This window comes from Perca flavescens, chromosome 24, assembly GCF_004354835.1.
Source record: "Perca flavescens isolate YP-PL-M2 chromosome 24, PFLA_1.0, whole genome shotgun sequence".
Lineage (NCBI taxonomy): Eukaryota > Metazoa > Chordata > Actinopteri > Perciformes > Percidae > Perca > Perca flavescens.
The window spans coordinates 11,955,732-11,968,334 of record NC_041354.1 but is presented as its reverse complement, the minus strand read 5'-3'; the positions used below and the strand labels follow the sequence as shown (position 1 = coordinate 11,968,334).

The 12,603-nt window shown below is 42.6% G+C and overlaps 1 protein-coding gene across 5 annotated transcripts in view; it reads right to left on the bottom strand.

Moving 5' to 3' along the window:
- Positions 1–12,603, bottom strand: part of LOC114550836 (receptor tyrosine-protein kinase erbB-4) — a 269,352-nt gene that overhangs the window by 161,737 nt on the left and 95,012 nt on the right. The window contains exon 1 of one of the 5 annotated variants that reach the window (XM_028571748.1): positions 12,476–12,525. The exons of the other annotated variants lie outside the window; for them this stretch is intronic. Within the exon in view, the coding sequence (XP_028427549.1) occupies positions 12,476–12,494 (19 nt within the window). The 5' untranslated portion in view covers positions 12,495–12,525. Of the gene's footprint in view, positions 1–12,475; positions 12,526–12,603 lie in introns of those variants that run through there. 5 annotated transcript variants of the gene reach the window in all.

Sequence of the window (12,603 nt, the reverse complement as noted above, 5' to 3'; positions counted from 1 at the left end):
CATTCTATGGCACTGCAGACTGTCGACGTTACAGGGCTTTACTTAGTTTGAAATACTTGTACTTTAGGTATATGTATAATGGTCTTTTGGTGAAATTCTTTGAGGAGTGCGATACATATATAGACCAGAAAGAGGGAAATCCCGCACATCCACCCCGGCAAATCACACAGAAATATTCTCCCCACTTGTGTGTAAAATAACATTTATTTGTATTTTTTTTTTAAATCCAAAGTTCTTTTAATGCCATTTAACGTGTAACAAAAACATTTTTAAGGAGGTTTCAAGGCTTTTTAAGGCCACAGGGAACCCTGACATGGTCCATGAGATGGGTTGCCGTAACTGCTCTTCCATCTTAACAGCGTAAGAGGCAGAAACTGCTCTCAAAACTGCCTCCGTGGCTGCAAAGCTGACCCTGAACACAAGGCTAGAGAACCGAAAAGAACAGCTTTTTTGCACGCCACAATGTCATAATTCTAAAATTAATGTGAGAGTTTGTCTATTTTCAAACAGGGATTCCGATGAAATGGCCCCATAAAGAATGAAAAATGGCTCCTCAAAACAGTTTGCGTGAGCACAATTGCCCACCGTGGGTGAGTTAATTTCCTCCTCTGCACAGAAAGGAACGCAGCATGTGTGCCTTCCAAAGCAAAGTAAAAGTAAAAGTGCTCTTGCATCTCGGCAAAAGGACTGACTCGCAGCCCTAAATATCCCAGACGCTCAACTATACAGTAGATGTGTCATTTAACCCATGCATGAGAACCCAAGCTGTATTGATCCGTGTGAACAACACTAGAATACAGATACAGCGACATAAATCGATAGCATGAAGCACGGAGTCCTGTGGGAGTAGAATTAAATTAAAGTTGATCTCAATAGCGGCATTTGATTTGCATGTCAGCTTTCTATTGCAACACTCCCTTGTTTTGAAGGCGCCTTTCATTCTATCCTCCTGTACACTGAAAATTGCAGCCGTCAATATGATTTCAACATGTTTTCAATTGAGAAGCCCTAATTAAAGCGACTCTGTAAAGAAATGTGTATTCATCCACGAGCCACAGGCACACAGAGAGAACCACCAATAACCACGTATGCTAATGATGCCATTAGTTAAGTAAATTAATGTATAATTAGCAAATACTTCTATATCAACATACTTGTCTTAGCACGGCATATGGACGGTATTAATATGAATTTGACATCTTAAAACAAAGGAGTTTTGAGGGAATACATTTTTCTTCATTACTAGACAAATTGGTGGTTGAAAGGCTAATTTGTCTTCAGTACACTACAGGAAGAACATGAAGTGTATTAAGTTGCATGATGACGCATTGGCCCGCATATAAAAAGTTAAAAGTTCTCCTTCCTCAACTTTGACTTTTGTCTCTTTTCATCCTGCGGGCACAAACTTCACTTTTCGTCTTTGGTTGAGTCAACGGAAACAACCTCCCTCACTGTATCTCCGTCTTCACCTGGACGATTTACGATCCCCTCGCCTCCGTTCATTTAGTGGTCTGATCTTCTTGTCATAAAGCATGTGTGAAGCCAGTGGTGGGACAGGGCGGGGGATGCCAATTTACGAGGGTGGGCACTGTAGACAGAACCAGTTTTACAGCCCTGAGATTTATACCGAGCCAGCTCTGTCACAGCTTGTTTTTTTCGTTTGGAAGGATGGTGGGTAGCCTACGCCTTCTTTGACCTTCACCTGTGGTGCCCCCCCCCCTGCCCCCTCCCTTCATACCACCTCTTTTCTTAAAGGTAATTTGTGTTTGCATCCAAGCCTCTGGGCGGGCTTGTATCATTTAGGCAAAAAGCACTTGGTCCATCCTGCACCATTTAAAGGGTTCAGTGGAACACACGGGCTATAAGGGGGAAGGTCAGGTTAATTTGAATTCAACCGAGGACAGATTAACTTTTGATGCCCTGTGAGGAGATGTCAAAAGGCTAAGAGTCTTTAAGTTTTATGTTTCACTGACCCGACACGCCGACGTGACCTGTTGAAGGAGGATCGAGAACGTACAGGATCTCAGCCCTCGGTGTAGTCGAGGAAAAATAATAGCGACTCAAATTAGCAGGTGAATAAGAAGACATAAGAGATATTTTAAGCCTAGTTCCATTTTCTCAACACATTAAAAGCCTTCATACGCCATATGTGCCTGAAAACAAACTAAAGTCAGCCGCTGAGAACTAGACACGCGTGGGAAACACTAGGAGTGGATTAGACACAACGTAATTGACCTCCCAAAACTCCCAAAATGAATGAACCTAGCTATCTCACTTGGTTATAAGCCCTAATGTTTGTTATTGCATTTGATGAATTTTCACTTGTGTTACACATTAGTAATGGCATATCATATTTAAAACCTTCCAATGTCTAATGAAACAAACACGAATGCGTATTCACTTGATATGCATTGAAGAGCATTAAAAAAAAAGGAACATTATTATTTTTACACTCTTTGTACTCAGTGTATCCTTCTTTATAAAACTAAGAAAACTGACTATATATATATATATATATATATATATATATATATCATAACATATTTTCTGACTCTGTTCTGCACGATGCCTGAGAACATTTGGACTGAGTACAGCTTCTGCTGTTTCCAAAGGCAGCAGCCGGTGCATTTCCACCTCCAGTTAAAAGACTTTTGTATCACACTTGGTAACAGCAGCTAGTGAGACAGAGGTCACAGAAGGGGAAATCAATCCACTTCCTCCAAAACATAGAAAGTGGCTTACTGTTTCACCCCCAGCGGGATACACAAAACCATTCCCACTCTCTTTCTGTTGTGCTCTCTCTAGCACTCGCTCTCTCCATCTTTCGCTATCGCCAGGCCTTTTTCGGCACCTCTCCATCTCTCCCTCTCCCTCTTTCACTCCTTCTGCTGTCCCTCTCTCTCTGAACTCCCTGGCCTTTCTCCTCACATCTAAGAAAAATCTGCACCTGGGAGCGTTTTGAAAGCACCACACTCCTGTCAAGTTCAAAAGAGAAATATGTACCATCTCCTACGCTCGTTTCCGCCTCTTCCTTAGGTGTCTTGGGGGAAGGGGGCACAGGTACGGGGGCTCCGAGGGCAGCAGTAGATGGGTGGAAGTCTACTTTCTCATCACCCCTCCTTTTAAGATATAAATCGCCATAAATACATTGGGGGGACTACAAAGCACCATATTCCCTGGGGGAGGGGGGAAAGAAGTAAAAATAGCAATAATGGGCAGCTATGGGCTTTTACTTTCTGCTGGGGGAACATCCCCTCCGATAATAACAGTTATTGTTGAAAAGGTGATTAAACAAAGCAGTGATGCAGAGCTGCAAACTCATTAAAGAAGTGAAATTGCCCAATTGTTAGCTACAGATGCACATAAACACGGCCGGCCTTCTTACATTGTTAATTCACTAACTGTCCTAAAAATTGTCAAATGGAACATTAACATGATAAAAAAAAAAAAGTTTCCTTAGATTGTTGCATGCAAACTAATACTAACTTAGTCCCAGCTTTTATTCAGAGTAAGAGCACAAAGAGAACTGTTACAAAAGAGCAAAGTATCTGGAAGTATCCACTCAAGAGGTGTAGCAAAGTGCTTTATTCAGCAGAAACCACACACACCACACACACACACACACACACACACACACACACACACACACACACACAGTCAAACACACAGTCAAACACACAGGCAATTATATTAGAAGTCACCCACCAAGTGAAGCGTCATCTGGCCAGGCTGTGTACTCACACGCTGCAATGTGCAGCCGGGGGTTAGCTGAGGACGCACTGCAACTGATACCGAAAACACATCCGAGACAGATACATGCTCTTTCACTCCATGACCTTTGTAGTAAAAAAAGACAGTCAGAGAAGCCATGTTTTCCTCTAACTGTCGGTCAACAAAATGGATATTTTAATAGGATCTTTGGTGGAGTTTGCTACTTTTTTTTCTCCCCCCCAGAGGACTTTATCTTAGATGGAGTTATAGTTATATAGTTATATATCGTTGCTGCAGCCAGACAAAGAAAACATCACTTCCTGCGAAGCTAGATAATTTCACCCATGAAAGACCTGCCAGATATGGAAGACCAGATTCAGGACATGCAGAGTGACATGCAGATTGATGCAGATTGAAAGGCGCTTCAAATTAACGTGGAATTTATTTATGCAGCAGCTAATTACACATTCAACAGTGTGACCGCCTTCTAACGGTATTCTGCAAGTGAAGAAGGGCCTTACAAAATGCATTTCAATGACAGGCTTTGTCTGAGACCATCAAGCAAGTGTTTGAGACAAAGCTAAAAAAAAAATAAAGAAAAAGTGTAGAGCAAAAGGTACAAAAAGCAAAGAATCACATAAACAATAACAATAAAAAATACAATATTTCTGCCATTCCCTCGGCATTCATGTTGGTCCTGAAAACCCCTCGACAGCAATTGGAGAGGAATAGAGAGATCGAGCAAAAGAGTTGAGAGAAATAAGATAAAAGGTCTAAAGGTGCAGAAGAAAGAAAAAAAAAAAACACATTTCCTTGTTCTCTGGCTGTGAGGCCCTTCAGTCTCTTTATGTTTCCTTCTGTCTCTCTTCCTCTCATACATACAACTCACAGACAAAAAGTCATCCAACCCCTTAGAGCATTGAGCCTGACAAAAAAACAGAGAGGATAAAATACACTTATTTTTGATGGCTGCTTCAAAGACCCATTACTGGCGCCTTTGAAAAGTTACCAGAGGGTGGAAGTTCTTTCGAGTGTCAAAGAGCACAGTGTGGAGGTTGCAATGGGGTGAGGTAGCCACCCTCTACTTTTCCTCCTATTTTTCCTCCAGCTTGCTCATTCTCTATCCCTCGTTTCTGGGTTCCGGTGGAATACTAAATAAACAAGATCAAGGCAGGGCTGTGATACTCAGGGACTCCACCAAGGCCCCAGCCACCGTCCGAGTGGAACACTTGATGCCACCGAAAGGAATAAAGTGAAGTGGTTGTGATTGGAAATCAGCTATTCAGTGACAAACGAACACACACAAGTGAAGCGAGCGACATGTTTATCTGGGGTGGGACATTTTAGGGAAAAAAAGGGAATCAGCAGTAATGGGACTTATTTTCATAGTCTAGGCAAGGTCCCTTACGGTGTTCGAAATTAACACTCGCGCCAAACGCCAAATGTGGGTACATTTTAAATTTTTCATTTGGCGAGTAGATCTAAGAAAGCTATCCACTACATGGCGGGTAAATGTTTGTACCAAAATAGCGATTGTTTTTCAGTCTTCATTTTGGTGAAGCTGAATAGTCTGTTTTCGATTAGTGTTCAGGCAGTTTTTAGTCAATGAAAACAGAGAATAAACCAGTAGGACCTGCAACACCAACAAGAGAGTTTCAAGGAGAGTTACAAAGAAAACACAATTTTAAATTTAGGCTGGTAAAAAAAAAAAAAAAAAAAGATGCTTGGCCGGTGGATTTATTCAGCTACCTGCCAACATGGCCGGTGAGTCAGAGGGCCCTATCTTTCACCCGCCGCAGCACAGCGTAAAGCCCGACGCCAGTGTATTCGCTAGTTTAAGACCGACGCAGTTGTCGATTTCCCCTCCAGCGCCCGCGTCGTTTAAATAGCAAATGCACCTGCACCCATCTGCGCACCCATGGGCGTGCTGGTCTTACAGGGAGGTGTGTTCAGGTGCATTCTTGGCGTATTGCCATCTTGAGACAGGGGGAAGTGATTGCGCCACTGACCAACAAAAACCTGGTCTACAGTCAATAACGCAGCATTTCATTACTATTTTAACAGGGCATTAGTAAAACGCGCCTAGGCTCGTGCACAGCGCACGCACACTCTGCTTGTTACACACACACACACACACACACACACACAGAAGCGCAGCAGCACACAAACATGCAAAAGATTACAAATAAAAATATTACGGTGCAAATCCACCATCATAATAGCAATGCACCAAGGTACAAACGCGCCTGGCTTTTAAAGGGAATGGCAGATGACACTCTGATTGGTTTATTGCATGTTACGCCCAAAACACACCTATGAATTAACGAAGACACTAAGTACAACCCTTTTGAACCTTGCGCCCGGCGCACGGACCCTTTGTTCCAAAGTCAAACTAGCAAAAGTGGATTTGGACCCGCTTAAATCGTTAAAATAGGGCCCAGAGAGTTAATTTCGGACACTGGTCCCTTAGTTCAAATTAACAGAAAATGTAATGCTACAGTTTAAGGAAGGCCCTTCCTGCATAAAGGAATGGTTTTCTGGGATGCTGATTGCGAGCCCGACCCAATCGGTTCTTGGCTCTTGGCTAAATGGGAGCAAACCCACGCAGACAGTTTCAAGAGTCTTGTGGGAAGCCTTGCTATAAGTAAGACATGAACGCCTATGGTTTGGAATGGCAATCACATGTGGCTGTCTACACGCTTTTGACCACACTACAGTACGTATGTGGTATCTTCGGAAAGGTCCCACAACGTCACCACTTTGCATGAGTAATGCCACCAAACATTTTGTTAAATTTATGTTGTTGTTGTTTCTTGTTAATGGTGACATCTCTGAATAGCTCCTAATTTGGCTCGACTTAAATGTGCCAAAGCACGGGTAAAGCTAGCTTCCAACCCACGTGGCAGCTCCCTGTTGTTAGCAGGAAACCTAATTATCATCCTGAATACATAAATATCAAACTATGAAGAGTCTCGGTTCTATATTTGTGCCGTTGGGGTGCCAGGATCAGGCGATTCTCCGGTTTTTAAGTGGCTTGGGAGAGTTGTGCAAGTTTTATCTGAAGTTGTCGTGAAGTGTGTTTGCTCATGTGTATACCCTGCCATTTTACTACCGTCTGTTTGGCAGATATTGAAAGTCCCATGAGGCCAGTGTGTCATGTCCAAACAATAACATTTCGCCGGGGGCCCTGACCAGTAAACATTGTTCTGTCTGTTAAGTGGTACACCGGGCAGACTTACAGGCCCCCATGCCCACAGCTGAAGCCTGGCATGGCTGGTTTGCTGTGGGCCTCGCTTGGCAAAGCCACAATGTAGGGTTGACTGGACCCACCTGTCAACACAGTCGGGGATTAGTGGACATATCAATCCATGGCTGCACAGATCCCCTCACCTGCTTTGTGGATCTTTCATTTTCCTACCTTTACCTTCCAACCGTCTGTTGTGCCATCCTTTCCTCTGTGCTCGCCAACTCTCTCTTTCTATGATCAATCCAGCTTTGCTTAACCATTGCTTTCTCGGTATTGGGATATGCCATATGAAATACAGTCAACATTCTTCCTTGCCCTCAAAAACAACGGATATGAAACCTTTCTAGCCATCGATTAACGACGTAATGTTGTGTATTTGTCTAGTTATCTATCAAGATACAAGTGTTTGTCAGTACATACTATCAGAAGTGACAAATACAAAGAAGCAGTAGTAGTATTACCCAAAAAACATATATGCCGATACAGGCATTATGCCAGATGGGTACTGAAATCTTTAACATTCAAAGCAAAGATTCATTTCATGCATTTAAGATGCAGAAAAACAGACCTAATCATATTAAGACTCCTAAAATTCAATGAGCCAAAATACTAAGTTAGCCTTCAACCTCAACTGCACTACAACTACAATTCCTGATAAATGCACACTGAACCAATGTGTCATTCTGTACAGAGCAGTTTTTACTTCATAATGCAACACTGTTGTCAAACAGCTAGCTCTCTGTGACTGTAAGCAGCCAAATGCTCACTCATTCTCGCCCTTGGGCTCCTGCACATTCAACATAGTTAGCACAATGTGCTCAGGGTCTCAACAATCAGCCTTGAATCAAGTCGAGAGCGTGGACATTTCAAAATGAACACAGATGGAGTGTGTTTTTTCGAGCCAGAGCCAGAGAGTGGTGGTGAAAGAGGACACAGTAAAGAGCAGCGAGAGCAGAGACTGATAAGAAGTGAAGGTAAAAAAAGAGAAGCAGAAGGAAGGGTGTGGGGGTGTGGGTTATGGAATTATGATGAGGAGTGGAATGAGGAGGGGGGAAATTAAGAGAGGAGGGGAGGGAGAACGAGCGGGAAAAGGGTGAGTAGGTATGCTCTGCAGAGTGTGTAAAGACCACCCTTCCCTTCCACTTCTCTGCGGTGTAATCCCCAACCTTGAAAGGACAAGGGGGCTGGGGGGGGGGGGGTGGTGTTGGAAGGAAACAGTATATCTTCCGAGTATGTCATAACCCCCTTTACACACACACACACACACACACACACACACACAGTAGATCGTTCACAGCACACACACTAATAATGACATTATAGGGTACTGTATGATGTCCTGCAGCATTTCTAGGTGGCGCTCTGTGTTTAAGTGATAGTACAGTACTATTTTGAATTGCTGGTTTGGTGTTGACAACCATTTTATGTTGACTGAACCATCTGGTTACGAGTATCATCTTATATACATCAATAATGCATCAATAGTTTAACTATACACACTGGGCAGGCTTTGTTGCTGCATCATAAATGGCCCAGAGACCCACTGGAGAGCAGCCAGAATAATACATAAATGTGCATCCAATGAAAATGACAGAGAATTGTGGTTTGTCCTTTGTCCATTGTTTTTACAATATGTCTCCATCCCTACACAACCTTATAGCCAGCCAAGAAGGTCAGTATTGGACGATTCTGAAAAACAATGGATTGTGTTCAATGCCAATGATATCAAACTGAATTGTACAACCTTCTTCAGAGAAGTCATCTCACACTCACACACACACACACACACACACACACACGCCCACACACACACACACACACACACACACACACACACGTAGTCAGTGTGTGTGTGACACAGATGTATTATTTGGCAAAGAGGAGAGTGCCGACAAGCAGATGAACAGAAGTCACTGCTATCCATCTCTCTGGACACTTCACCCACTTTTCACGCATTGTTTACACAAAACCTGTCTGCTCAACTCAGTAAGAAGAGAGAGAGAGAGAGGATATGGTGTGTGTGTGTGTGTGTGTGTGTGTGTGTGTGTGTGTGTGTGTGTGTGTAGATGGAAATTATACAAGCTTTTATGAGCTTGTAAGCCTGTCGTTGCATGCTTTACATGTTTAATAACTGGTTGGTGTCTTCAGTGTGGGATAGTTTCCTCTCAAACTAGAATACTTTATCGAGCCTTACAAAATGATGATGATAAAAAAGAAAAAATGATGGTACTTTTAAAAACTGTAACATCTCCCAAGATTTAAATGTCAACTGCCAAAAAAGTATTACCCTTTTGGATTTCGAGAGGCTCTTCGGTTTATTAGTCAAGCTTGTTGTGATTTTTTTTATTTGAATTCCTATGAAACTCTTCTCAGTGCATGGAACAACTTTATAACTTGAAAACTGCATTTTTACAGCAGCATTGCTAGACGAGTCTTAGACTTTAGTCTTTTACATCTTTTCATTGCGGTTTAATTAACTCAATAAGAGCTCGGTGTCCTCTGGATGATATCACCCGGAGGAAACATTTCACACTCAAAGGCTCAGAATAAAATTGTGAAATATCTATCTATCTATCTATCTATCTATCTATCTATCTATCTAACAGAAATGTGCATGCAACAAAGGGAACACACAACAAGCTTATGCATGTACCTTTAGCCTGAAGGTGTGTGCATTTGCTTTTCATTATCATAAGTAATGGGAGTGGTTCCCCACCCTTAAAATGCCATTAGCCCCTGCTTACTCCCATTGTCCTCTCCACTCTCTCCCCTCTTCGCCCTTCCCAATCCAAAGCCAAGCACTGTGATTAGCTTTATGGAGCGAAGGCTGAAGGCAGAGAGGAAAACGCTACAAATGATATTACTTTGAGCCTGAATAAGCATACGACACATGCCATTATCATCACGCTGGATGGAGAAGCGGGGGAGCCTATCAAACGCTGGGATCCGCATGGCATTACACCCACCCCCCCACCCCCCCGTGTGATTGGATTAGCCCCCCCTCTGGAGGGGTTGGCTATCTCGAGCCCTGTTGGCAAATTTACTGATAGGGGGACACAGTAAAAGAGGCTCCCTTAGTGTCACGTCAGCAGTTCAGTTCATTGGGCGTGCACCTGCAGGTTGACACGGAAACACATTTGAAATTAAATTACATGTCGGCGGAGCATCGTGCAGGAAGTCGTGCACAGTGGGAAGCACGAGATCTGTGAGGGTGTCGGGTGCAACTTCATGAGCAGGAGAGAGCGCCGGGGGGGCGATTAAACTTTGAAATTACCTTCAGTTTGTCATTTTAGGGGCGAGATGTCCAGGTCCTGGCTGGATTTTGGCTCTCATCAAGCATGCTATCATTTTGACAACGAGTTTAATGGTGCTTGACACCCACCCAGGGGAACAACCAAGTACAAACTCAGACTCAAAATACTGTTTGATAGATAGTGGTTTCTATAATAAAATATTTTATTTCTTGAGCCAGGCAAACTGCCCCCTCTGCATCCAGTCTTAATGCTAAGCTAGGCTAACCAGCTGCTAGCTGTCGCTTCACATTTAACTGACAGATATGAGAGTGGTATTAATTTTCTTATCTAACTCCTGGCAAAAAAAGCAATTAACCATATCTCCCAAGATGTCACACTATTCCTTTAAATATAAACTTGTGACATATTTTGTGTTATTAGTCTGTACTGTCTGTTTGCTGTCTAAGAACACCTCAATGAGGCTTTGCTGGTTAAATAAAGGTTAATTAAAAATGAATATATTAAAATGTAATAGTAGGATGGCTAAACTTACGTGTGTGAGTAGGTTTCTCATGCAAACAATCATTCCCATTGACCCCTGGTCCATTCCTTAACTATTTTTCTCATATACTGTAGTATGTGTCTTTCAGTGTGTGCACATGTCATATTTACATAAGTGTACATTTCTGTTCCATACATGTGTTTGAATGTTTGTTTTGACAATTATTTTTATGAGCCATGGATATGCATGCAAGTTCTGCATTACATTGGTGTGTTTTATCCCTCTAAGTAAGTGTGTGTGTGCGTGCGTGTGCGTGTGCGTGTGTGTGTGTGTGTGTGTGTGTGTGTGTGTGTGTGTGTGTGTGTGTGTGCAGGTTTAATCCCTTGCACCGTGATACGGGCAGCATGTGTGTCCGCGCATGTAAACATCCTGCCGTGTAAACGCCCTAATCTGTTCCCCTTCCTTGGTAATTACACTGACTAACGAGCAAAGCATGGCACCACAAACACAAAGAGAGAGAGAGGAAGAGAGAATGAAAAAATGAGAGAGGGAGGACAAGAGAAAAATGGAGAGAAGTGGTAAGTGAAGACAAGGGACAGATGGTGAAAGGGGAGACAAGTTTTTATTTTAGCATCCATGCCTCTGTGGAAGACATGTGAAGGTATGGAGGCCTAAACACTATATCTCTCTCTCACACTATATGTGTGTGTGTGTGTGTGTGTGTGTGTGTGTGTGTGTGTGTGTGAGTCAGGGCCAGATGCCCACATCTAACAGCCCATCTGTGAGGAGAGCCCTGCCAGACCACTAATCAGGCAATCCATCACCTCTCTACCTGCCACTGGTCATTACTTGTGAGCCACTCACACACACACATGTGCATGCTGGTGGAGTGTGTATTTGTAGGTGTGTGGAAGAGATAGAAGGTCCTGAAAGCTGATGATAAACAAACAAATTAGCACCAACAAAAAAAAAATACCACTTTGCACATTAAGGTCAAACCCTCGTACACACATGGCTGCACGCACATTAAAACATATGCTTATGAGCATTATAGTGTAATTATGTACATTCACATCAGCAAATAATCATGCACATCATGTCTTCAGCACATTGTCAGCTAAAACCCCTCCTAAAAACACCCACTCACCATCACACGATATCATACATTGAATTGATTTAAAGGAATACTCCACCAACAATACGTCCATGTTTTGGCTTGCTTAAATCTGCAGGAAGTAGGGTATTCGTGATTTCTTTGGCAAAGCAACGATTATTTTGGAACATACTGAGCACACGTAACAATAGTGGGGAAGTGGATTATGCTGCAGGATTTGAGAGGTTACAAACTTTTCTCAAACTTTTTAAGAAAGACAAACTCAGCTGGCGGCATTTGGGAATGTTGCCGTAGCGGTTTTCTTTTGAACATCTACCGGTTTCAGATATAGCGTTAACGGGTTCATTTTCAGTCGCAGTGTTCCATTATAAAAATCACATCTCGACATGAAGTTGAATGAAAGATTTAGATTTGTTCAACGTGCAGAGTTGCACAAAATGTTCAGACTTGGGAGGTGTGTGAGCATCTGCGACTGACTGTTACCCAGAACACCTTTCTCTAGGTAGATCCTGCATCTAGATGGAAACATTCGCCAAAGGAAATGTACAGCCCTGAAGTCAAAATGATTTGTTTTTCCGCCAAACGTTCATCTTTAATTTCCTGAATGGTGCACACGGTACTCATTAGGTACTCTACTTATTTGGGAAAAGAGGAATCTGCTCGCTTACCTGCCTCATTGGTAATCATTTAGATAATGATCAATTCTTTTTCTTTTTGTGTAACGCTGCCTTCATTTCATTTATTCCCTCTTAGTCCTTGTGTGTTTTTCGGTCTCCTTATCTGTCCGTTTTAGTAT